Here is a 26,309-nt window from a genome sequence, read left to right as displayed (position 1 = left end):
AGTCAAATAGGGGTGATAATAAGCTTCTTTTAATAGATTTGTACTGAACAATTAAAATGCAATTACTTCTCTTAATTATTTTTTAAATACATACTAAGAATGACATAGTATATAAAGAGATGTATTTAAAATTAATAATATAAATGCAAAAAGACATAAAAATAAAAATAACGCGAGAAACCATTACACAGACAAAGCTTTGATGTTTCATATTCTTTTGACCGTCTCGGGTTTAGAAATTTAATGGCAAACATACAATCAAACAGGGATTGTCAAAACAGACTTTAAAAAAAATTCAAAACAGACTAATGCACTCACACACATGAGATGTTGTAATTTGTTTTATTTGAAAATATAAACAAAGACAATATTTTTTTTTCAAAACCCGATCAGGCCAGAAATGAGTATCATATGTTCGTCAGCCCACACAGTCATTACATTGTAGGTCAGTCATCAGATGACTGACCTACAATATATATATATATATATATATATATATATATATATATATATATATATATATATATATATATATATATATATATATATATATATATATATATATATATATATATATATAGGGGGACCATAAAATTTTTTTTGCGGGGTGGCCCTTTTTTTCTAGTTCCGCCACTGCAGTGCAGTTAGTGTTGATCTTGCACCTAATAAAAAAAGGTAAGAAAATGTGTAGCCCATTGCATGAGGGGAAAGTCAAACTTGCTTAATTTGTTAGTTATTTTTTAACCCCTCCCCTTTCCCATCAACACAAAAAGCCAGAGACCCCTAAAATGATGTTACGCCTTAACCTATCACGCCTCGGCACACATCCTCACTTAAGTCCGACTCCCCTCTACCCCTCCCCCCCTACCATCATCCCACTAAAATTGTGACGTCGTTTATAGACAACCCCATCAGACTTACTTATGTATCGTACTGTCATTTATGAACCCCACCCCGAGGTAAATTAATTAGTGTAGTAGTGGCACGTTATTACAGTAGCGACTCGAAATATTGAGATTAAAATTAAAATGAATAGTCTACACTTTAATTATTTCAAAAACTTAATTAAATAACAGTGTCAAGAAAACGTCGAAACGCTTTCAGCGTATCTTTTCCGCAAAGAAATGAAAATGAGAGTAGTTGCCCCTACATCGCTACCGAAAGTTTAGATCAGGGGTCTCCAAACTTTTCAGTCCGAGGGCCGCATTAACTATCAAATTTCAGTTCGGGGGCCAGTTTCTTCCAGGCATATATTTGATTTTTCTGGGCAAAGTTCCTCAGCCATCAGCAAGAAACATTTTTCCGTGGACAAAAAGATCTCCGCGGGCCGGATGAGAGGACCTCGCGGGCCGCATCAGGCCCGCGGGCGTAGTTTGGAGACCCCTGGTTTAGATAGAGACGCCGCTTTTTTTAAGTAACAAAAATAAATTTTATCAATTTGATGCAATGTTACATGAATTACTTTTGGCTTTAAAAGGTCATTGCGGTGGACTTTTTAAAGAGCACACAAATGAAGGAATAATGGTAATTTTCTGAATTTAACCGATGCATGTAATAATTACTCCAAAGAAAAAGAAACTAGAAAAGTGACTGAAATGATTTTGTCAGGCTGTGACAGTAACAATGTAATACTAGATCTAGATCTCTGGTCATAGTGACTTGAAGTGAATAGATCTAGATCTAGGCGTGACAGTATATTAATTAATAATTAAACTTAAACTCTAGCAAGGGTGAGACTTAATCTCTGACTCAATACTCATAGTAGTTTGGATCAGTAGTAGAAAGATCTAGTAGTCAGTGTTTCTTTGATGCTGTGTAAAATCTATCAAATAAATTATTATTAGGCCTACTGATTTAAATGTTTAAAACAATTGAATTAATTTTTTTTAAATCTGTTTGAGGACTGTATAGATAGATATAGATGTTTGAAAGGGAAGAGTGTTTGCTTTGACGTGTCTCATTGTTGAAATTTTCGGGGGGGGGGGGGGGGGGGGCGGTAGACTTTCTTCGGGGGGGGGGGGGGGGGGGGGGGCGGACACTGTTAAAAGTATATATTTTCTATATAAATTACATAAATTTCATTTTGTTCGGGGGGCGGTACAAAATTTTCGGGGGGGCTAAGCCCCCCACGAAGAGATGCCTGGAAGAAACTCTGGTAGTAGTGAGGTATGAAAATCAAGTCTGAAGTAAGTAGACTTACTTCATTACTTGAGTTTGGTTTTAATATTACACTACTATTATTGCACTTTTATGGTCACACTATGTCCATTCACTCTTCAGTACTTTACTATTAGATCTAGTTGCTAAGACGGTTAAGTAGAAAGTACACTCACTAGCCTACAGGTGTACCACTAACTTAAACTAGTACTATTATTACTATTATAATGTTTTGAAAAATTACTCTTCCAATTTTATTTTTGTTTCTTCAGTTGGTCCCAAACTTACCCTTCATGCACACTTCTGAGATGACAGTTATGAACCAACTGTGTAAACTTGGGACCTATTACAAAGACTTTAGAGAATTTATTAATCACTTTGGTTCTGGGCTTCTTGCTAATCAGCCACAAGGTAATCATTTTTAAATTTGAAAATATTTATATTTTTAAATAACTAGTATCGGCATTGCCAGGTCAGTTAAGCAAGTGGTTGCTAAGCCTAAAATTATCAAGTTCAAACCACCAGGCAGATGATGCTCCTTAGCTGTGGCGGCTCCCATCTTGGAGAGAAAACGGCAAAATAAAAATTACAGCCTTGTAGTTTGTTCTTGAGTGGGCAAAGGCCTAAAATTGGAGTCTACAGCCTTTGTGGCGCATAACATGTTGATATGTTATACTTAAATGTGTTGGAGGTAAACCCGTCCAACATTACAGATAAGAAGAAAAGAGAAAAATATCTGCTATTAAAATGATATGTAAATGTATATATTTTTGTTTAGCAGAAATGTTTAATGAAAAACTTATATATTTTCAGATACAGAAGATCTGTATGGTCTGTACATCAAATGTCTTTGCCAAGGGTTGGATAATGTTTTACAGGACTATAGAGATGCTCTTCTGGACATAGAGAAACAAGTGCTGCATGATGCCCATATGCCAGTGTCACAGATTGCCTGTCAACTTCAAGATGTAAAGATTTTTCTCCTTTAACCTATTTTTAAACTAACACTGGTCAGTCTTTTTATCAGTGGCATAAGTTGGGGGATGCCAAAAAGTTTTTTTAGAATCCCTCTACCAGAACAAGGCCATGTCTTTGCCACTGCTTTACATAATTTTAGTTTCAAAATTCAAATTTTTTTTCTAAATCATCTTGTTTTTTGTGTGTTGGGATGAGAATACAGTAGTTATTTAGAGCTCCCTGTTTGTTAAATTATCCAATAAACTACCATCAGCCTAACCAAATGTCCATTTTATTTCCCAGTTTCACCTGCTGTTTCCTATTCTTGCATCTACAATTGATCAAGTTGTTTCTCACAAGGTTTGTTCAGAAATTCATTTCATTTATTTTAATTTGTGCAGTGTTGCCAGCTTGCCTTTCACCTGCTTTGCTTGCAGGAATAAGTCCTAAAGTTTTTATAATTATCTCTGTTGTACCAATGGTATGTGTCTTTCTATATTAGAGTTTAGAGTTTGCTCCATTAGTAGTACTAATCAGACTAATATAACTCAGGATCTTTGATATTAAGGTTAATTTAAATTTTATTTTGAACAAAGTTTGCTAATGGAAAAATTAATAATTAGCCTTAATCAGTAAAAATACATACGACTAATATACATCTTGTTAAAATATACAGGCACATGGCTGCTATATACTTGATATTTTGTACAAGAACTCCATGTTTGGAATGCCTGTTGTGAGGAATGCTTTAAATAGGTATGTTTCTTTGTTTATTTTTCTCTTTAGTCTGAAAAGAACCTCTTTATATTTTAGGTAAATTCCATTTAAAATCTATACATTTAAATTTTTTTTTTTACAAATGTATGTTAACATTAAAATTTCCTGACTGTATATTAGAATTCTTTTTGTGTGCCACGGACTTCTGTTCAAACAACTTTCTTCCTGGATGCTGCATGGAATGACCTCTGATCCCTATAATGAGTTCTTTGTCCAGTTGAAAAATAAAATAAAAGAGGCGCCAGCTTCCCAAACCACGGAGGATGATGAAGAAGAGCTCGGCATCATGGGATTGACTGGGCGTCAGCTACAGGTAAAAACATTAGTGAGGGGTTTATTTTTTAGTTTAGAATGTGTATTTATAGTTCGTTGTCCCAACAAAAAATGTGTATACAGCATTTTAACATTGAGTTAAATGAAAAAATTATAGTGTTGTTTTATTGAATATTTTCTGGTATGTTGTTCAGAAAATTAATTTAAACTCTGAGAAAGAAGAGCCATCCATTGATACAGGGCAGTACAGCATTGCAGCTGATCTGCTGCCATCCTACATACCCATAAGAGTTGCTAACAAAATTTTGTTTGTTGGTGAAAGTGTTCAGATGTTTGAGAGAGATAAGCACAAGATGAAATCATCTGTTCAAGGTTAGTGCAGTTAGCTGTATTCGCAAAAAATCAACCCACTAGCATTAAACCTAAACAAATGTTTGGTTTTTTTTTTTTGTTTTTTTTTTTTTTAAATAATTTTTAACATTTTAAAGGAGTAAAAGCCAAAATGGCTAATGAATCAGGCTAATTCTATACAAGAACAGAATGTATCAAAGAAATAAAACAATGAAACTTAGTTTCTATTTTTAACAGGAACAATAATGAGCACACGAGAAGAAGAATTTGCCTTAGATTTGCATGAGCTCTCTAAACTCCCAGAATTCAACAGTGTCAGTTTTGAGACAATCATTGACAAGATCAGAGCTCATGCAGCAGAGGTAACTTTCACAAACTTTCACAGCTCAATGTCATATTATTTCATTTTAGAGTACATTTCTAATTCAGTTTCCCAGCTACACTACAATATTACTGTTATAAAGTTAATATAATAAACTAGTTTCCCTGAGAGACCTTTTTACCTTTCAGTATTTGTGGGTGCTGGTGGTGGAGGAGTCTGGCCTGAGAGGTCAGCTAAAGATCATGAAGGATTTCTTCCTCCTGGGGCGAGGTGAACTTTACCTGGCTTTTATTGACCAGGCACAGCATCTTCTGCGATCACCAGCGGTTACAACCACAGAACATGGTAGGTATAGTTTTTTGACTTGTGTAGGCAACACCAGCTGTTGCAACCACAGAACATGGTAGGCAAAGTTTCTTGACTTGCATAAACTTTCAAATTTGAAAGAATAAAATAAGTTTATATATTATAAGTGTAATCAACCATATTTTTCTTTCAATAATTGTCATTTGTTTGTTTATTGCAAGCTTTTTGCTAGATTTCTCTTGACCATTTGTTTATTCATTTAAAATCAACACTATAGTTATGGGTTGTTGTTTTTTTAAATTTTAATTACGTTGTCAAGTCATCTAATTTTTTTGTCAGTCATAAAAAAAAAATTACTTTCAGATGTGAATCGAGCTTTCCAGCATGCAGCAAGAAATGTTTTGATAGACAATGATGATCTGCTGCACAGAATACATCTGATTGTTCCTTTGTCATCTAATAACAACAGTAGGTATTGTGGATATTGCGTTACACCAATATGGACATTTTTTTAATTTGATTAGAAAATATAAAAAACAATTGATTTATCATGGTATTAACTAATTTAGGATTACATCATGGTTTTTTAATTAAGTTGAATTATTCTTTTCTTTAACTAGAAAAAAACAAAAGCAACGCCACAGAGAGTGACATTGAGACAGGCTGGAATGCTTTGGGCCTGACTTACTCGGTGCAGTGGCCTTTACACATCTTTTTTACCAACTCTATTCTAGATAAGTAAGTTCTATTCTGATCATCACTTTAAATTGTTTCAGTGTTTTCATCACATGTACAGTCAACTTTTTTTTTCATACGTCCTATAAAACAAAGTATTATTCTCAAACCATTAGGTACAACAGAGTGTTTCGCTTTCTTCTTGCGGTGCGGCGAACCCAGCAAGACTTGCAGCATTGTTGGAGCATACAAATGAACAACAAGGCAGCATTTGTTTCACCAACTGCCAGCACTACCTGGCAACTGAGAACACACATGGCTTTTCTTGTTGACAATTTACAATACTACCTGCAGGTAAATTTAGTGATACGTTGGTTGAAACAGGTTCATGTTGGACATTTGAGATGAATATGTGTTAAATTGTAAATGTTGGAGCTGTAATAAACATTGACGAAATTAAATTTGCAATATTTAATTGGGTTCTTATTTTAGCTCTTAAGTCCTGCTGACTTGCATCAGGTACCCAGGGACAACCACAATGACATACTAGGTAGCAGAGAGAGATCACTACCATAGAATTGGGATGATTATATCAATCTCAAATTTTAAAAATAATTCTTGAAGTTCTTTTGGGTTTGTCTGTTTTACAGTTTCTTTTTTCAGGTTGATGTAATAGAATCTCAGTATAAAATACTTTTAGACAAAATAAACTCTACCAAAGACTTTGAAGCTGCCAAACTGGCACATGAGCATTTCTTGTCATCCCTACTGGCCCAAAGCTTTGTACACATGAAAACTGTGAGTAGGTTTATTAACTATTATAGAAAATATAAATGAAAGACACTTTTAACTTTCAGCCTAGAAGAATTTTTACATTTTGCTAGAACAACTTTTAAGTATTAACTTGCTACTTACTCAAATCATGTTTCCTATTTATTTATTATACACATTATAGGCCTATATATTAATAAAATAATTATAATCATATTCTCTGCATTGTAATGTTAATTTTGAGTAGTTAGTTATTTATTTAAGTAAGAAAAATTTACCTTATCTTTTTTTTTTTATCACATGAGTTAGACAAAACAACAGAATAGATAGAGGAAATATCATCTGAGCATTCTTACAGCCTTAAAGAGTGCATTTAGCTCTATTTTTATAATCCAAAAAGATAATAATTGTGTGTTTGTCATATTTAGTTACAATAGTTTTTACATTGATATGCAATGAAATATATCTGTTAAAAAAAACAATGACACTGTATTCACTAAAATTATTTTCAACATTTTCCAGGTGTTTGCATGTCTTCATGAGATTCTGGATCAATGCACACAGTTTTGTCAACTGTTGGTTGCTGCAGAAAACCCAATGAATGAAACAGATTTGCAACTACTACAAAATATTAAATTGGTATAACAATTAGCTCAGTATGTGAAATTGTGAAAAAGATTATTCCCAGCGTTATACTTATAACTAAAATTGTTTTCCATGCTAATTTTTGTTTGTTATTATGTTCTTTTTTTTTTAAAAGAATTTCCAGCGTCATTCAAGTTTGTTGTTCAGGATTTTATCTGGTGTGCGCAACCAAACTACAAGATCACATTTAGCACAGCTGTTGTTGCGACTTGACTTCAACAAGTTTTACACAAATACAGGAGGACAGCTAGGAAGGTTCTCAAAATTATTTTCATCTCCTTCATTGTTAAATGTAATCCTGGAACAGATTTCCTCCAACTCAATTAAGTATTACATATCAACTTATTATTTGCCATATAGGCAGTTGACTCCGATTTCAGTCTGCTTTTCTTTCTAGATATGCTTCCATAGTCTTTGTCCAACCAAAAACAAACTACAAGACAGCACTTGTTTGATTTTGGAGTTTCCTCTCCTAGATGGTTTGCTGTCCCTAGCTATTGAGCACGGGGGTTTAAATTTAGGATTTTCTGTTTAGAAACCATAAACTTTACCAACTCAACCATGCCAACCCCTTTCTCAAAATTGATTGGTCACGATTTTTATTTAAAAGTTCTTAATGCTAATCTTACTAATGCAGTTGGTGTATTTTAATAAGTTTTAAAACATTTTGTATATAATTTCAATTCACCTGTTTTCTCTTTTTAAAATGATGGCCTATATTTAAATTTTGTTAAACCTCAGTTTAATGAAAATTTTGTTTCATTTCAGTTCATGACCTTAATCTCAAGATGGATGGATCCTCAATTTATTTATTTATGTAAATGATCAAAAGAATTATTATTAAACATCACTATATCTGAAGAATTGTTTTGCTTGTTTCTCTTTAAGCAGTACATTATTATGTTAATATAAAGTTATGTGCATATAGGTGTTCTGTTCACTGGAGTTTGTGTTTATCTATATATAGTCATAATTTTTTCCATAACCTATATATATATATATTTTCTACAAAATGGTCTACATAACATTGTTCATAAAGTTATTAAATTTAAAAGAAACATGTATATGATTGTGGACCACAGTATAGCACAATTGCTAACCTGAAGATATCTGGCTTTAGTACACACTGCACTGATAGGTACCATTTGATGAGTTTGGGACAGTGGTGACTGGGCAAGAAATTTTATGCAACCCCACTAACCTACGATGAGTTCAGATGAACACTACTTCATCTGCTCCATAGTCTCGTCTGAAAGTGTGCTTTTTTTTTTACTTGTTTTCAGTTATTGTTTTTGGAACAAAATCCTGAGAATCTTCAATGTGCTACACTAATTTCTTAATTCTCTTATTAGGCTTATCTATATTTATGATCCAGCAAAGCTAAGAATCATTTGCTATTTGTTTTCTTTAACATTATGTTCATTAACAGTTAATTTATGAATTACAATGCTCAACAATAAAAGGGGAGCTAACAAGATAAATTTGTAGCAATTTTACTCACTCAGGCGAGCGAGTTGTTCCCCTTTGTTTTCATACGGACAGATGTTTGTGGTTTTGAGTTGGGCTACTGACTAGGTACTTAAGCAAATACAAAAAAAAACATCTCTTTACTCTTGTATCTTTATAGAATCTAAATACTAAAAAGTAGGAAAATAAAAACAAGTACTTAAAACATTCTTATTATAATATTATATAATACATCATCTGCCCCATGTGTCTTGGACACGAACGGGCTTAAGAAGAAGAATTATAATAAACCTTGTAGATCTAATTGTTGCATTTAAAGCATGTTGCGAAAAAACCTCGCCTAAACCATATTTTTTCATTAGGATTTTAAAATGACAATCATACAAACTACTAAAATAGGGGCATGTTCATTATTATTATTTATATAGATCTAGGATTTTTTAATAGGCGAGATACCGAGTGGTTTGTCAGTCACTTTCTATCATTACGTTGAATAGTATGACAATAATATAGATCTAGATCAGCCTGCAAAAATAATGGTCTGCTAGAAAATACTGTTGGACTAAAAGATACTTTAAGACAGGCCTAAACAATAACAACAATAATAACACCTTAGAGACTTTAGACTAAAGCCATGGGTAAAAGAAAAGTTCCAAAGAATGTGTCTCAACCCGGAGCTGAATCAGTACCCAGTAAAAAAGATGATGGGTCGACGAAAGAAACAATTAAAATAAAAGGTAGACTAGCCTCCCCCCCCCCCCCCCCCAGCCAGGTGTTACTTAACTTAATATTATATTACTTAATAAATAAGAAGTTAGAAAATAAAGAGGAAAGAGATAGGACGATATTAAAGTATTTCGAGTCGTCCCTTTGAATCCTGGTCAGAACAAGGCCTACTACTACTAGTACTACTATGATCTAGATCTAGCTAGTAGCTCATTTTGTTAGGCTAAGTTACTTTAAGTTAGGGATTCAAAGGTTCAATTCAAAATGTCCTAAATACTATAGTAAATACAATCTCATAAAAATATTGGCAGGACATAAAATATTTGTGGTTGTTTCAGAATTAATTGCTTGTACTTCTGCCCAAGCTATCTTAAAGTTTAAACTACTATCTTTGGTCTAAACTCTAATGATCTAATGCCTATCTTATTCTTACACTACTCTAACTCTATACCTAATGTAACAGGTATTCTAGCATAAAAAAATTATTGATACCTTACTCATTGCAGCATTCTTGTTGAAAAAATATCTTACTAAACTTTAACTTAATGAGATCATTGAATTATTTATAATTTGTTCCATAAATATAAATTATTTACATTATGAGGATCTGAGAGTCGAGGATTATTTTCATTTTTTTTACTTCAGGAAAAAAGACATACTCCCTTCAAGTTTCTACTAAAGATGTAGGCTCAACAACTGATTTGCAAAAGGTAATGTGGTCATCCTTTATTTTTTTTATTTTTAACTTATGAATGGAAAATTTATCAGAAACAAATATTACCAGGTAAACATTCCAGAGAAGCTTGAGCATGCCCTTTGTGAGCTGATCATTGAAGAACAGAAGTCTAGAAAAGTTCTTGGCGATATCTCCAAAAGGATCACACCCAAAAAGTTAACAGTATGTAGGCTACAAACTTATTTGATGTAAAAAAAAAATGTTAAAATCTTTTCTTATTACTCAGTGTTACATAAATGACATATATTTTAAAATATTTAAAACTGATATTTCTTTTTGAAAATGTTGATCTATTTTTTTTCTGTAAAAACATTTTTTAAATATATCTTAACGCAGTGATTGTTTTTTTTTGTTCTCTAATATTTTTTATAGCGCTGAATAAAAAATTGTCCCTAAATAAGAACTATATTTCCAGGATGTTTACAACAGTCTGTCAGATGCTGGATTTTCCAAGAATCAAGTGGAGGCAGCCATGTTGGCTACTATCATGTTGGGTGGTGATCTGGTTCATGCTTTAGATTGGCTTTGTCTTAACACTCAAAATGGTAGACTATGTGTTATCTTCTTGTTGTCTTCTAACTTGCAGCAAGATTCATGGTTTTGTAATCTATTGTTAAAATCTTCATTTTTGTTTGTTTTTGCCCTACTTATTTGTTCTTTTTTTCTAATGCTTAATTAATTGTTCTCTCTAATGCTTAATTAATGCTTTTTCCAGATCAGCTTCCAACTGGATTCTCAGAAACACTAAAGAAAGAGGAAGAAAAGTTAAGGCCTAAGTTTGACAGATCTTTACTTGCTCAGCCTATAGTTGTACAATCTGAAAATAAAAAGGTATTAATTTGGTTTGTTTATTTCACATCTTTATATACAACTAAGCAAATGCAAATGTTAATTTCTAGCACCCTTTTTAAATCTCAACTGAAGTCATTTTGATTAAGCGATGCTGTTGGGTTTTTCTTATATTACCTCCAGCCCAACGCTTTTTTCTTTTTGGATTTTACAGAACATCTATATATTTTTCAAAGATCATTGCTGGTCTTTGTATGTGTTACTGATGGACTTAGTCCTCTTTGCTCCTTATGGAGCATAGGGCCTCCACCATTTCCTTCCATTTCTTCCTATCCTCGGCTATTAATTTTGACATCTCCCAAGACATCCCTATTGGCTTCAGTTCTTCAAGAAGACTCCGCCTCCAGGTCTGTCTTGGGCGCCCTCTCTTCCGCTTTCCCTGGGGGTTCCACTCAAGCGCTTGGCGTGTCACATTTGTGTGAGCCTTTCGCAGTGTGTGACCCACCCAGCGCCACTTCCTCCTTCTTATTCGCACACCTATAGGCTCCTGCCTAGCTTTCCTCCATAGTTCCAAGTTCGGCACTTTGTCCTGCCATCTCAGTTTCAGTATCTGTCTAAGGCATCTATTCATGAAGGTCTGTATCTTTGCTGTGCTTGCCTTGGAGACTCTCCATGTCTCTGCTCCATACAGCAGAACTGCCTTGACATTAGAGTTAAATATCCTAATTTTTGTGGTAATGGAGATGGCCGAACTTTTCCATATGGGTCGCAGGACTGTGAAAGCGCAGCGGGCTTTATTAACTCTAGCGCGTATGTCCTCCTCTGTGCCTCCCGTTTTGCTGATCTTGCTGCCAAGGTAGACAAACTCTTGCACATCATTTACCTGTCTTCCGTCTATTGACACTGGAGGCTCCTGTTTATTGTTAATTCTCATCATTTCCGTCTTTTCTTTGTTGATCTTCAGACCTATGCGCTGCGAGATGGCTCCTAATGCATCAAATGTGTTACTGATAATGTTACTTAAAACAAAAATAGATTTTGTAATAGGCTGGTATTAAATATATTTTTTGGCTTTTGCCTTAGATGTTTTATTAATATGTTTAAAATCTTTGTATGATTATAAAGTTAACATTTCATTTCAAGTTCATGTATAAGCTGGTGATATTGATTTGCATGGTACATTCCAGACAAGTGTAGAAGCCAGTGACAAAAAGCCAGCCATGAAAGATTGGATACTGCAGTATGCAGAGCAGAGTTCAAGTGATGGCAGTGCTACTGAAGAGGAAGCTGAGCCTGTATACGATCCTGTAAGTTTTAATTTTTTTTGTTTGACACACTTGGAAGCTAAGGCTGATAGAATATACATTCTAAAACAAGTTTTTTTTTTAAATTCACCACAGTATGATCAACACTATTAAGCCACATGCGTAGAATATAAATTCTAAAACAAGCTTTTTTTTAAATTCACCATTGAATGTACATCACCATTTAGCCTTATGTGTGCTGAGAGAAAAATTATTTCCTCCAGACATCCCGGTATGCTGAGCTCCATTCCAAGATGCAGGACCTGAAAGATCAGGCTGCCATAGCTAAGTGTAACAACAACACTGAACAACATAAGCAGCTGTCTAAGCTGTTGAAGGAGGTCCACTTGGGTATGTCTTCAATTACTGTCATACATTGCAACCATAATATGTGCTAAAGTATTGTACATTTGATGGTTGGAACTAATATTGTATCAAGTATTGTTTCATTTTTTTGTTTGTAATGTATACTTAGCTTAAGTGTAAATAACCTTGTTTGAGTAAAGAGCCATTTTATACATTATTTCAACGGAAGAAGCTGTTTTGAAAGTTAGCTTATATCCAATTTTAACGCTGACTATACCCCTTGCATTAAAACCTAAACAACATAACCATATTTAATTATTTTAAAATCCTGCCTGATGCTACTACAGTTTGATGAACCCAAGCTTCTATATACAACAACATATCATATGATTACATTAAAAAACAAAAATTAGTGAACATACCTAAACATATGAGTGGTACAGCCTCCCCCTTATTCTGCTAGAATTTGTTTCTCTAATGCCTAACATAAATCACCAGAGAAACGTCCTCTGTTGTGACACTTATTTCTGCCCTACCCTCAGGTGTGACAAAACTACCCCCTCACTGTCTATTTTTGTTTGAAGGTGATTAAAAAAAATTATCTACAGAAATGTCCTCGGTGGAGAAACACCCAGAGTTTGACAAGTCGATAAAATCAAGGCTTAAATCCAACGTATCATCCCAACCCAAGGAGAAGAAACCTGCCCCATCACCAGTCGAAAGTAAACAAAGCGTGACTGAGAAGGAGGAAGGAGAGGATTTAGGACTGGGTCTTTTTGCACAGGCTGAGGCATCAACAGACCCTTCAGCAACAGGTATTCACCTTGTTATTTACAACATCAAAGACACCAGTAATGTCCAATGTAATGCACGCTCAGATTTTTACTTTTACTCTCCCCATTCTTGACTAATATATTCATCCTGATTTTGATATGCAGCTGATACAAAACCAAAAGAAGATGTCCGAACTTTTGAATACACCCGCTCACAGTGGACAGGAAAGTCTCCTAAACAGTTTCTGATTGACTGGGTGAGAAAACATCTACAGAAGAGTGGACCTCCAAAGTTTAGTAAAATTCAAGTGAAATTTAACAGATTTAAAAGCACGTAAGTTGATAATACTGTATGTAAATGATCTTCATGAGGCAGTTTGGTTTGGAATTCAGTATTTTTTCTAGGTCATCTCAAAAATAAATTCCATTTTATGTAAAATACAATTTAAAATAATTATTTATCTAATAGAGAAACATGCATAACAGAAACGTTTGATATTTTTGTGTAATAGAGAAACAGTTGATATTTTTGTGTAATAGAGAAACGGTTGATATTTTTGTGTAATAGAGAAACAGTTGATTTTCTTTGTAATAGAGTTACAGTTGATCGTCAAAAAGATGGACTGCTCACAGTTACCCCAGATATCTTGTGTGACAACATCAAGGACTCAGAGCATTTGGCTGCTACATTAGCCTTGTACAAGTTGTGTCGAGGACAGGTCAGTTTAATTTAACACTCAGAGCATTTGGCTGCTACATTAGCCTTGTACAAGTTGTGTCGAGGACAGGTCAGTTTAATTTAACTCTCAGAGCATTTGGCTGCTACATTAGCCTTGTACAAGTTGTGTCGAGGACAGGTCAGTTTAATTTAACACTCAGAGCATTTGGCTGCTACATTAGCCTTGTACAAGTTGTGTCGAGGACAGGTCAGTTTAATTTAACACTCAGAGCATTTGGCTGCTACATTAGCCTTGTACAAGTTGTGTCGAGGACAGGTCAGTTTAATTTAACACCAAAGTACTTATATATTGCCGCAACTAAAAAATATTCAAATTTTTTTGTCCCGTCAGAAATAGATGACCCCTTACTAAATTCAACCTTATGGTTCAAAAATGTATTTTATCACATACAATTTTTATTTTTGCATGAATTTTATAATTCTACTCATTATTTATGTATCATGTTCATTATAATTATTCAGAATCACAAAACAGTAATAATAAATGAAAGTATGAGCGTGTTGGTTATAACTGTTTTAACTTTACTTTCGTCAGCCTGTTCATCAGCTGCTTCCTCCCCCTTATCGCAATGTGTGGCTGGAGTGGTCTGACGAAGAAAAGAAATCTTTAGAAGAGGCAAAACAAACAGAAAATAAAGTCAGTAATTTTATTTTGTGGGGTGAGCAATGCTTCTAGCTGTTGTTTGAACCTTCATAAAATTTCAAGTTTTTTAAAATGTTTATTGAAACAACTATTGTTTGAGTATGTATGTTTGGTGTGGTTCCTCAGCCCAGGGACCAGTTCATCTCTAAGCTGATGAAGAAACTTAACATAGAAGACACTGCTGGCAAACCTGCGAGTAAGGAAAGTAAAGATAAGAGTAGAGGAGATGAGGAGGAGGAGGATGACTGGGAGGCTTTAGCTGACAAAGTAAGATTTACTTCATGGTTCTGTGGACCTTCATCACCAAAATTTTAATAAATTAAGTTTAATTGATAAAAGATTTTTTTAAAATTTAAATTAATATTTTTTTTACTAGGGTTTGTTAAATGAGATATTTACCAGTACTTCTGTTGAGCCTAAATCAGAGATCAGCAAGCTGCAGAAGCAAGCAGGTTCTCATTTACTGAGCGCACTGCAGAAGAGAAGATCAACATCAGAGTACCAAGATCTGCTAGCTGTTCGTCAGCACTTACCTGTGTATCTGTACAGGCAACAGGTAAGGGTGGTGTTTTACCTGTATCTCAGTACAATCAACCTGTATTTTACCTGTATCTCAGTGTAATCAACCAGTATTTTAGTTGTATCTCAGTATAATCAACCATTATTTTACCTGGAGACTAGGCTCAAGTTATCTAAAAAAAGATAGTAAATAATCTGTTTATATTGAGGGAAGTAAAGAATATATTCTCCAACACAGTAAATCCCCTGTTGTATCTGTAGATTTTAGCTGCTGTGAGAGAACATAGTGTTGTGGTGATAGCTGGAGAGACAGGGAGTGGAAAGAGCACCCAAGTACCTCAGTTTCTTCTGGAGGTGAGTGTCTGTCATGTCACAGATGAATGAATTCTTGGTTAGTTGGAGGGTTTGTGATACTCACTGACTACTAACATTCATACAGTCATACAGCATTGTATTTATTTCATTATAATATTACATACTGCAATTCTTCTTAAGCTATTCAAAACAAATCTACACATCTAAAAAAACTATATATATATATATATATATATATATATATATATTTATTTATTTATTTATATATATATATATTTATTTATATATATTTATTTATTTATATATATATATATATATAATTATATGTAATTGTTTATGTGGAAATACATTGTTACAACTCTGCTGAAGGATGGCATAGATGGAGGTGCAGACAATATCAACATTGTGTGTACAGAGCCTAGGAGAATCTCAGCCACCAGTCTAGCAACAAGGGTATCCCAGGAGATGGGTGAGAGTGGCCTCCCCTTGAAGGAGGCTTTGGTGGGGTACCAGATCAGGTTTGAGTCCCGCAGGGGCCCCCACACACGGCTCATGTACTGTACCACAGGTGTCATCCTCAGACAGCTGCACAACGCAGACAAGTTCAGGGGTGTCACTCACCTCATTATTGATGAGGTAGGAATGAGATATTAATTATATTCAAAGATTTTCATTAATGATGAAGTGTGCATGAGATGTTACTGATTTATTTAAACCTTTTACACACCTCAATAGTGATGATGTATAGATAAAATATGACGTTCTTGTTAATAAAGACGTTTTTCAACTTTATTTAAAAGTACAATAGCGTTGGTATTTATATACAAATATTTAAAATTATATTATCAACTTAAATTTCATTATCTTTATCTCATATTCAAATTTTCTGACCATTAATATTTTTATTTGTATTTCAAGACATACTGCTAAATAAATGAATGAATTTAAGATTGTGGATGTATATTTTGCAGGTGCACGAAAGAAGCGTGGACTCTGACTTTTTGATGATAGTTGTTAAGGAGATTCTGGCTCGCAGAACAGATCTAAAAGTGATTCTGATGAGTGCAACACTTGACAGTCAGAAATGTTCTGCTTACTTTGGTCACTGTCCTGTTATCAACATTCCAGGCCGTACTTTTCCTGTGCAGGTTTGTTACAAGTTGCATAGGAAAAAAATTTCATTATCTTTAAAAGTTTTAAGAAATCTTTTGTTGTCTTTAGTTACATGTTAATGACCAATGTTTAAAACAGTGACAATTAAATAAATTATTTAAATGTTTTTCAGGTTTTTTATCTGGAAGATGTAATAGAGAAGACAGGCTATGTTGTGGACGATGACTCACCATATACCCTCAGCCATCACCAACTTATCAAGGTAAGAGACAGGTGTGGATCTGGCATGCACCAGATAGATCATTGTTACTACTAATACAAATCACAAAAAGACACTTGATTATTAAAACAGTTGTTACAGTAATAAGAATGTACAGTTTCTTGATAGTTTGATTCAGAAAAAACGTGTGGTGTTTGATGGAGATTGTGAATGAAAATTTTCTTTGTTTAGGAGGACACAGCATCTGTGGAGGTGACTTTAAAAGGAGGGAACACATCCAAGCAAAACCTTTCATGGACACAGGAAGACATCAGTAAAATCGACAGGGTAATTTATTTTTGTCTGCAAAATTGACAGGGTAATTTCTTTTTATCAGTAAAATTGACAGGGTAATTTCTTTTTATCAAAAAATTGACAGGGTAATTTTTTTTGTCTGCAAAATTGACAGAATTTATTTTTATTAGCCAAATTGATAGGTAATTTCTTTTTATCAGTAAAATCAACATGGTAATTTCTTTTTATCAGCTAAATTGAAAGGTAATTTATTTTTATCAGTAAAATTGACAGGGTAATTTCTTTTTATCAGTAATATTGACAGGGTAATTTATCACTAAAATAGACAGGGTAATTTCTTTTTGTTTGCAAAATTGACAGAATTTATTTTTATCAGTAAAATTGATAGGTAATTTCTTTTGCCATCATATATCAGCAGAATGTTCCACTACTTTTTACCTGTTATGGAATGTATGAGACAAACGTTAGTTGTAATACAATGTTTCAGATGTTAACATTTGTTTTGTAAATTGTTTTGATTTCTACTTAATATTAAAATTAAGACTGTAAAGGATGAATATACATTAATTTAGAACAATGATAAAAATGTATAGATTATTTACTTATTGCATAGTCTTTGTAATATCTGATATTTCTTATATCTGCATATTAGGTTAAATTTAAGGGAATGCAAATTTTAAAATTAGCATTTATGTTTTAAAACGTATGACCATGATTTTAAATTTCAGACAGACCTGTCAGCTGAGACATATTCATTGAGAACTAGAAATGCTATCACTCGATTGAATCCCAATAGAATTAATCTGGATTTAATTGTGGTAAGTTTGTTTTTTTAATGTAAGCACTACTTTTGTATGTTATACCAAAATAAAATAAGCAAATTTTAAATTTGTATTAGGCTTAATGTTCAAAATTAATATGTCCACAATTTTTTTTGCTTGTGCTGACACTTTTATACAACATGATACAGGCTCTTTTACACCCAATATTCAAACAAATTTCATTGAAAAGTAAATAAATAGGCCTATTTGCACTAACATTATATTGTTTTAAACAAGTCTCTGTAGGAGAGTAAAAACAAGTAAACTAAAACAATCCCTAAAATACCTGTTTACAACATCACTATCATCAGGAATTGCTTTGTATTTGAAAATAAAATTTTACTTTAAAACATTTCGGAAATATCAAATAGCTTTAATTTTAAAAAGCCTTACCAGTAGTTAAAAACTGACTTACCTTATGGAATATTAATACAGCCATGAAAGCATCAGTTCTGTGTTCTTAGGATCTGCTGAAACACCTTGAATCATCACCTCCATTTTGTGACATCAGTGGTGCTGTGCTCATCTTTTTACCTGGGCTGGCAGACATTCAGGAGCTGTATGAAATGTTGACCACCATGAGGGACTTCACCAACACCTCCAAGTAAACATCACAACACTGATATTATGATTTGACATAGCCCTCTTTGCTCCTTATGGAACATAGGGCCTCCATCATTTCCTTCCATTTTGTACAATCGCGGCCTTTAATTTTGCTGTCTCCCAAGACATCCCTGTTGGCTTCAGTTCTTCAAGAAGACTCTGCCTCCAGGTCTGTCTTGGGCTCCCTCTCTTACTCTTTCTCTGGGGTTTCCACTCAAGCGCCTGATGTGTCAAATTTGTGTGGGCCTTTCACAGCGTGTGTCCCACCGAGCGCCTCTTCCTCCTTATTTGCATTGTCATAGGCTCCTGCCTTGTCTTTCTCCATAATTCTGTGTTTTGTTCGGGACTTAGTCCTGCCACCTCAATTTCAAAATCTGTCTAAGGCTGATATAGCCTATACAACTCCAACACTTCCAAGTAAATATTACAACACTGTTTGTATAGCCTATAGTTCAGTTTATAAAGGCTTTAAAAAAGTTTCTAAAATTTTTACCAGCAACAAATAATTTTCTTTCAAATTTCAGGTACCAGATCTTTGCCCTTCACTCTATTCTCAACTCTCAAGACCAAAGTAAAGTCTTCTCAGTTCCTCCCCCTGGTATCAGGAAGGTTGTCATAGCAACCAACATAGCAGAGACAGGAATCACAATACCTGATGTTGTTTACGTGATAGACAGTGGGAAGGCCAAAGAACTTCGGTAAATTCATATTGTATGTTGTGTTAACCACTAGAGATTTGAGAGTAGAGTTACCCTAGTTCTAATACCACAGCTAAGTTGAATTACTCAGCTCATTGCCAACTTCCTCAACTGAAGACAAAACTAAAGAGACATTGTATAAAAAAAATGTTTGATTACCTTGTGTCAGGTACATGGAGACTAGTCAGATGAGTGCGCTGGAGGAAGTGTTTATAAGCAAGGCCAACTGTAAGCAGCGCACTGGGCGAGCAGGCAGGGTGAAGGAAGGCTTCTGTTTCAGGCTGTACACTCATTCACTGTTCCAGGGCCTCAAGGCTTACTCAACCCCAGAGTTACTGAGAGCTCCCCTTGAAGAACTCTGTCTCAACATAATGGTAAGTTTTTTTGCTACTAGAGAAATGTATCAAAGAATGTTTTGTGCCTTTCACTGTTCATTATGGTTATGGCCAGGGTTAGAGTAGTGACACTTTCTAAAATAACTTCAATACCTTCCACCTGTATTTTTACAAATACACATCCATACATTTTTAAAATCAATTGTCTAAATTATTTTCATAAATAAATTCTTGTTAAGCAAATTCTGTTTTGTAATTCTAAAATAATTATTGTGTGTCATTTTACCTATCCTCTCTCTTCTCAGATATTTTTAAATCCTGTCTAAAGTCTGTCAGGCTGTCACATAAACTTTGCTAAATAGTTCATGTATAAATTGTATAAAATGTAATATATTTGACTTCAGTACTAAGTGAAATTTTCCTTATGTTTGCCAGAAATGTCAGTAATTGTATTATGTTTGCTAAATAGTTTATGTATAAATTGTATAAAATGTAATACATTGACTTCAGTACTAAGTGAAATTTTTCTTATGTTTGCCAGAAATGTCAGTATGGTAAACCCCATGAGTTTTTGAATGGTGCCCTTGACCCCCCCTCACAGACAGCAGTGTCCAGGGCCATGGCACTGCTGAGGGAGGTTGGAGCTTGTGAGACAGATGAGAGCTCCCTCACCCCCCTGGGTCACCTACTAGCAGCCCTGCCCGTCCATGTCAGGATAGGCAAGATGTTGTTGCTAGGGGCCATCTTTGGGTGTCTAGAGGAAATTGTAAGTTATTTCCCTTTTTATGTCTTTTTACTCTAATTTTATGGGTTATTCTTACATATAAGCAATATCTTTATAAGTTATTTAGTGCTTTAAAAAGAAAGGAAAATGTATGCATGTAGAGTGGGAAAAAATAATTTGCTTACATTGTAAAATTAATCAATAAATACAAAGCTGGATTTCAGTCTGTTAAAAAATTACTTTTCACAAATGTCCTCAAGGGAATTGAACTGACACAAGAAATGTTCACAGAATTTACTTATTTTTCCATTACCCTAAATTTTTCTTTCAATTTAACCAGGCAGTTATAGCTGCTGCCATGACAGACAAGTCACCATTTGTTGTGCCACTGAGTAAAAGGTCAGAAGCAGATGTTGCCAAAGAAAATTTGGCGGTCGGCAACTCAGATCATCTCACTGTATACAAGGCATATCATGGGTACACATTGAACGTTTTTGCCAATGTATCATAATGTACACTTGCTGTTTGTGTGTACTATTATCATACTTTCATGTATCAATATATAGTACATACTAGCTGTTATGTATTCAATTATCATACTTGCATGCTGAGCAAATGTACATGCATTATTTTCTCTTTATAGTCATTTATTTTTATTTTTCTAAATGTATCTTTTTATTTCAATAAACAAATCCAAATTTCTAACTTGTTTTTTTAATTGGCTGCTTTAGGTGGTGTAAAGCTAGATTAGAGAGCAGGTCAGCAGAGAATGCCTATCTTTCCAAACATTTTCTTAAAAAGTCAACACTTTTGGAAATTGAGGTACTTGTATATGATTTGCCTGACATGATTGAATGTGTTATATTCAACATGGTCTGTAAACTTGTATGAGACCTTTATTTGGAAACTGGTTCTAAAAATTGTATGCTTGTTTGGGTCTTAATGTTTTTTTAACAAATATTTTTTTTTACTGGTAAAAAGTTTTGTTTTCGCCTAAATCTATAAATCTAAAATGATTAAATAAGGTGGACTTCTTTTTAAAATAACTATTATAGTACTGTAATTGCGTGTAAGTTCTGAGATTAATTAATTTATGTTAATGTTGTAGAATGTGAAGAAAGATCTGGTGAAGTTGGTGGTCAGTATAGGATTTGATCCTCAACCTTCAGTAACCAGGAAACTTAATGAAGCTGCACCCAGTAACTTGACAGGGGAAGTTCTAAACATAGCCACTGTTCAGAGTACAGGAAGTGACCTTGATGTAGGAACCATAGCACTGGTCAAAGCTGTCATCACAGCTGGACTTTACCCACAGGTCTGAGGTTTCATGGCTTTATTTATTCACATTCCTTGTCCATAATTTCCTTTTTTACTGTACTTTATTATCCAGGGCAATAAGAATAAAAATAACCTTTTTTAGGTTTCAATAAAAACTGCTTTAAAAAGAAAACTAGAAATGTTATGCTTTATTCATGAATGCTTATGGGAGGGAGGAGGTAAGGGGAGAGAGTTCAAGCTGAAATAAACAGGAGAAACAGTCAATAATTACTTTATGTTGAAGTGTTAATAGTCAAATAATTTCCAACTTTTGTGAAAAAATGCCAGTGACTATTTGGACTTACCTGTGTTTTTTTCTGCCCAGGTGGGTCAAGTGTTGACAGCCCCCTCTGTTGAAGCCTCAGAAAAGTTATCCTGTTTGGTGGAAACCTCCCAGGGTGTAGCCCAGGTACACCCATCATCTGTCAACAAACATCTGACAGCCACTGGTAGCTGGATGCTTTACCATGAAAAGGTTGCTTATCTATGTAGTTATCAAGATATTAAACATGAAAATGATATTTCTAAATTTGTATTTCTACGTGTTTACAAATGATATGTTTTAAAAAATTTGATAGGTCAGGATGTCCCGTGTTTATTTGAAAGACACAACAGTTGTTTCCCCTTATGCTCTACTTTTGTTTGGTGGAGCTATTGAAGTTCAGCACACACAAAGAGTTGTCCTTCTTGATGGATGGATTAAATACACAGTAAAATTTCTTTGCTTTCTTTATTGTTTTTGTATTATCAGAATAATGTCTGTCTTGTAGCTGCACAACCGAAAAAAAAATTCAAAAGGTTTTATTTTGTAATTGATTATATTTTTTTCAAAAGATTTTATTTTAAATACATAAGTAATGACTCAAAGGCTGATATTTTGAAATGTTGTCAGTTTAATGTTAAAATTTTTTTTTTTGAATAGGCAGTTGCTAAAACTGGTGTGATTTTTAAAGAATTGAGAGTTTTACTGAACAGTATACTGGAGAAAAAGCTGCGAGAACCTGCAATGAATTTATCAGGTACAGCTTGATTTAATTATTTTAGTGTGTGTAGCTTCTAAATTAATAATTTACTTAACTAAGCTTGATAGCAAGTGTAGTAAAAATTGAATACAGTAAATTAGTATTCTTTGTGTTCCATTTTTTAAATCTGTGTTATATTGTAGCAAATCTTGGTCTTGGTGCCTTGGTCTTAGTGCCTTGATCTTAGTGCCTTGGTGCCTTGGTCTTGGTGCCTTGATCTTAGTGCCTTGATCTTGGTGCCTTGGTCTTAGTGCCTTGATCTTAGTGCCTTGGTGCCTTGGTCTTGGTGCCTTGATCTTAGTGCCTTGATCTTAGTGCCTTGGTGCCTTGGTCTTGGTGCCTTGATCTTAGTGCCTTGGTCTTGGTGCCTTGATCTTAGTGCCTTGGTCTTGGTTCCTTGGTCTTAGTGCCTTGATCTTAGTGCCTTGGTGCCTTGGTCTTGGTGCCTTGATCTTAGTGCCTTGATCTTAGTGCCTTGGTGCCTTGGTCTTGGTGCCTTGATCTTAGTGCCTTGGTCTTGGTGCCTTGATCTTAGTGCCTTGGTCTTGGTGCCTTGATCTTAGTGCCTTGGTCTTGGTGCCTTGATCTTAGTGCCTTGGTCTTGGTGCCTTGATCTTAGTGCCTTGGTCTTGGTGCCTTGATCTTAGTGCATTGGTCTTGGTGCCTTGATCTTAGTGCCTTGGTCTTGGTGCCTTGATCTTAGTGCCTTGGTCTTGGTGCCTCGATCTTAGTGCCTTGGTCTTGGTGCCTTGATCTTAGTGCCTTGGTCTTGGTGCCTTGATCTTAGTGCATTGGTCTTGGTGCCTTGATCTTAGTGCCTTGGTCTTGGTGCCTTGATCTTAGTGCCTTGGTCTTGGTGTCTTGATCTTAGTGCCTTGGTCTTGGTGCCTTGATCTTAGTGCCTTGGTCTTGGTGCCTCAATCTTAGTGCCTTGGCCTGCTGTGGTTTGAAACTACCCCCACACCACCAACCTATTAACTTTAATTAACTATTTTTTTTTAATGTTAATTTTTTTTATAGGGCCTATTGGACTAATAATTTGTAATATATTTTGAAATATTAATTATTGAATGTTTACATAACTCATGTTTTTGCTAGTGCCTATTGGACTAATAATTTGTAATATATTTTGAAATATTAATTATTGAATGTTTACATAACTCATATTTTTATAGTGCCTATCAGACTAATAATTTCCCACGTTTTCTTTAACTTGCTTTCTCTGTTTGTGTGTTTGTCTTTCCAATCAAATCTTGCGATCGAAATTTCTGGCACTTCCCAGTTAGCTAGCGCGCTGAAATTTTCAGGGAAGCTTTCTTTTGGATGACCATTGAATATTCAATTGTTATTATTACTAAATTGATCAATGGAAACATTTTATTGAGCATTTTAGACCGCTATATAATCTATATATATAATTCTCCTCTGCTAGCCATTAGAAAAAAAAACCAGCGACGCGTACCTCGCGCGCAGTGAAGCGAACGATCACATGTCGCCACAGGCTTAGGGGCAGAGAATTTAGCTTGAACCGAGTTTAAACTTACAGGAGGTAGGCCAGTTTGGGGGAGACGATATGGTCGAGTGGTTGGGCACACGATTGCTATCCCACTCGACACGGGTTCAAATCTATGTGTTCTAGTCAGTAACGTATTCAAACAACGTGTTTTTTACGAGTTGTCTTTTTACGAGTTGTCTTTTTACGAGTTGTCTTTTTACGAGTTGTCTTTTTACGAGTTGTCTTTTTACGAGTTGTCTTCGTTTACCCAAAAAAAGTGAAAAGATAAAATCGATAGCAAGATTTTAATGCAAACAAACAGACAAAGACTAAAAAGTAGAAAATAATAATCATTAAAAAAGTTTTAAAAAACCCACGTTTTCTGATTGAACTAAAAAGTAGAAAATAAATGCTATAGGCCCTACATCACAATAATGCAAGCGATCACTCTACTATAAGCGAGCAAAAACGTGGGGCGCCGTGATTTTCTTACAGTTTCTAATACTGTTGACTCTCTACAAGCTCCCTAATAAAAGTCAATAGTATTATCTAATCAATAGTAATATAACTTTTACTTCGGCGCCCCACGTTTTTCATCGCTTATAGTAGAGTGATCGCTTGCATTATTGTGATGTAGGGCCTATAGCATTTATTTTCTACTTTTTAGTTCAATCAGAAAACGTGGGTTTTTTAAAACTTTTTTAATGATTATTATTTGTAATATATTTTGAAATATTAATTATTAAATGTTTACATGAACTCATGCTTCGTTTACACCCAACAGGCTGTCCATTCATTATTTTACTCAAAGACCTGATTCGTTCTGAAAGGCCCAGGTGATTTTTCCCTCTCATTCTTTCAAGTTTCAAATTGAAGCTTTATTTTTTAAATGTGGCAGTTTGATAACATCACCATTTTACAAGGAAGCTATTAGGTACTTTAATTCTATTCACTATTGTAAAGATGTATGTTGACTAAAATGTATGTTCTAGAATTGAGGTCTCAGCATTTTAATGTCACAATGTCATAATGCAAATAAAAATTATGCTTGATGAATTTTTTGTTTGTAAATTATTATGTGAATGTTAAGCTTTCTGCCTGTTGTAATTTGAATGTTATTATGAATGTGGGTAGGGGTCACCAATCACACAAATGACATAGCACACTTAGTGTGGGAAAGAAGTCAGACTCGAGTGATGATATGGAGTGGTTGGAGGTATGTCATATATATTTTATATTTTAATTTTTAATTAAAAAAGGATGGAAACCATTTATGTTTTGGTAGGGTTTAATTTGAGGGGGAAGGTGTGAACTTTTCTGTGTAATTTTGTGACTGCCTTGTTGGTGTTTCAGACTTAATTATTCCAAAATTTAAAATCAGATGCAGTGTGTAGGTTATACTGAGTATGGGTGTATTGAATATTTAGTGACCATAATCTGCAGCCTGATGCTAGATCTTCTTTGGACCACACATATTGATGGTCTATGTGAATTACTAATGTGATTATGATACACTTTTATTTAATTCAAAACAGCTGTTTGTGCCAAATTTTATTATTCAGTTTGAATTACTGCTAATGCAGAAATTTTGTTCAAACTTTCCAGATACTTTTTTCTCTAAAGACAACACAATACATCTAGGTTGATAAAATGTGTAAGAGAAGAGAAAGTTTGTTTTATTTTCAGTCCGTTTTAAAGCTTAATATTGTAATATTGCTTATTAAAATTAATGTTTATTTTTTTAATCATTGACTGAAAAAAAAAACTGAAAAAAAATTTGCGCCCGATAAGGGACTTGAACCCTTGACCCTCAGATTAAAAGTCTGATGCTCTACCGACTGAGCTAACCGGGCCCATGCATTGTCGATAGAATATTGTATAACATTCTTACTTCAGCCTTAAACCTATTATATTGTTATTTAACTGTTTTATTGCTTCCTTAAAATTTAATTATATATTCTTTCAATTATTCATATATTTGTCAAGTCTAAATAATAAATTAAAATTAAATCAACACTGACATTGTTTATAGCGTATTGCTTTATACCAGCTTGCACGTATGAGCCAAATATAAATTTAAAATTCAATTTGTATCGTTATAATATTATCCTTAGGC

General features: G+C 34.2%; 2 protein-coding genes and 1 non-coding gene across 3 annotated transcripts; 2 read left to right on the top strand and 1 right to left on the bottom strand.

The window, feature by feature from the left end:
* The first annotated feature begins 1,392 nt into the window (after nucleotides 1-1,392).
* On the top strand, nucleotides 1,393-8,093 carry LOC131947538 (gamma-tubulin complex component 4). The gene is made up of 16 exons (XM_059308785.1): nucleotides 1,393-1,524; nucleotides 2,430-2,568; nucleotides 2,971-3,125; nucleotides 3,418-3,474; nucleotides 3,791-3,870; nucleotides 4,012-4,204; nucleotides 4,359-4,536; nucleotides 4,753-4,877; nucleotides 5,026-5,182; nucleotides 5,507-5,611; nucleotides 5,764-5,881; nucleotides 5,995-6,172; nucleotides 6,482-6,616; nucleotides 7,112-7,228; nucleotides 7,350-7,489; nucleotides 8,003-8,093. The coding sequence occupies exons 1-16, from the start codon at nucleotides 1,447-1,449 to the stop codon at nucleotides 8,007-8,009; spliced, it is 1,962 nt and encodes a 653-aa protein (XP_059164768.1). The 5' UTR covers nucleotides 1,393-1,446; the 3' UTR covers nucleotides 8,010-8,093.
* A 1,242-nt stretch (nucleotides 8,094-9,335) lies between these two features.
* Nucleotides 9,336-25,239, top strand: LOC131947541 (ATP-dependent RNA helicase DHX29). The gene is made up of 30 exons (XM_059308792.1): nucleotides 9,336-9,438; nucleotides 10,073-10,137; nucleotides 10,212-10,325; nucleotides 10,579-10,708; nucleotides 10,879-10,994; nucleotides 12,140-12,259; nucleotides 12,481-12,607; nucleotides 13,171-13,377; nucleotides 13,501-13,669; nucleotides 13,931-14,054; nucleotides 14,610-14,711; nucleotides 14,844-14,984; nucleotides 15,094-15,273; nucleotides 15,498-15,590; nucleotides 15,921-16,187; nucleotides 16,523-16,699; nucleotides 16,837-16,926; nucleotides 17,116-17,211; nucleotides 17,907-17,996; nucleotides 18,464-18,603; nucleotides 19,127-19,300; nucleotides 19,470-19,674; nucleotides 20,177-20,401; nucleotides 20,700-20,836; nucleotides 21,091-21,181; nucleotides 21,468-21,674; nucleotides 22,002-22,151; nucleotides 22,255-22,386; nucleotides 22,599-22,695; nucleotides 24,978-25,239. Exons 1-30 carry the CDS (start codon nucleotides 9,336-9,338, stop codon nucleotides 25,031-25,033), a joined length of 4,125 nt encoding a protein of 1,374 aa, XP_059164775.1. The 3' UTR covers nucleotides 25,034-25,239.
* Nucleotides 25,240-25,973: 734 nt separating this feature from the next.
* Nucleotides 25,974-26,046, bottom strand: Trnak-uuu (transfer RNA lysine (anticodon UUU)). Its single transcript has one exon. It is a non-coding gene; the product is annotated as a tRNA-Lys (tRNA).
* Between the last annotated feature and the right edge of the window lie 263 nt (nucleotides 26,047-26,309).

This window comes from Physella acuta, unplaced genomic scaffold, assembly GCF_028476545.2.
Source record: "Physella acuta isolate Inbredline_101_S28 unplaced genomic scaffold, ASM2847654v3 ptg000598l, whole genome shotgun sequence".
Taxonomy (NCBI): Eukaryota; Metazoa; Mollusca; class Gastropoda; family Physidae; genus Physella; species Physella acuta.
The sequence above is the reverse complement of the archived record's forward strand: the minus strand, read 5'-3'. Positions and strand labels throughout refer to the sequence as shown.

Excerpts from the sequence above, each read along its gene's own strand:
- LOC131947538 (XM_059308785.1), top strand. The coding sequence starts at position 1,447 with ATGTTACATGAATTACTTTTGGCTTTAAAAGGTCATTGCGGTGGACTT. Across the intron at positions 5,183-5,506 it reads GGTTACAACCACAGAACATG|ATGTGAATCGAGCTTTCCAG; the intron begins GTAGGTATAGTT and ends AATTACTTTCAG. Across the intron at positions 6,173-6,481 it reads ATTTACAATACTACCTGCAG|GTTGATGTAATAGAATCTCA; the intron begins GTAAATTTAGTG and ends TTCTTTTTTCAG.
- LOC131947541 (XM_059308792.1), top strand. The coding sequence starts at position 9,336 with ATGGGTAAAAGAAAAGTTCCAAAGAATGTGTCTCAACCCGGAGCTGAA. Across the intron at positions 9,439-10,072 it reads AGAAACAATTAAAATAAAAG|GAAAAAAGACATACTCCCTT; the intron begins GTAGACTAGCCT and ends TTTTTACTTCAG. Across the intron at positions 16,700-16,836 it reads GCCGTACTTTTCCTGTGCAG|GTTTTTTATCTGGAAGATGT; the intron begins GTTTGTTACAAG and ends AATGTTTTTCAG.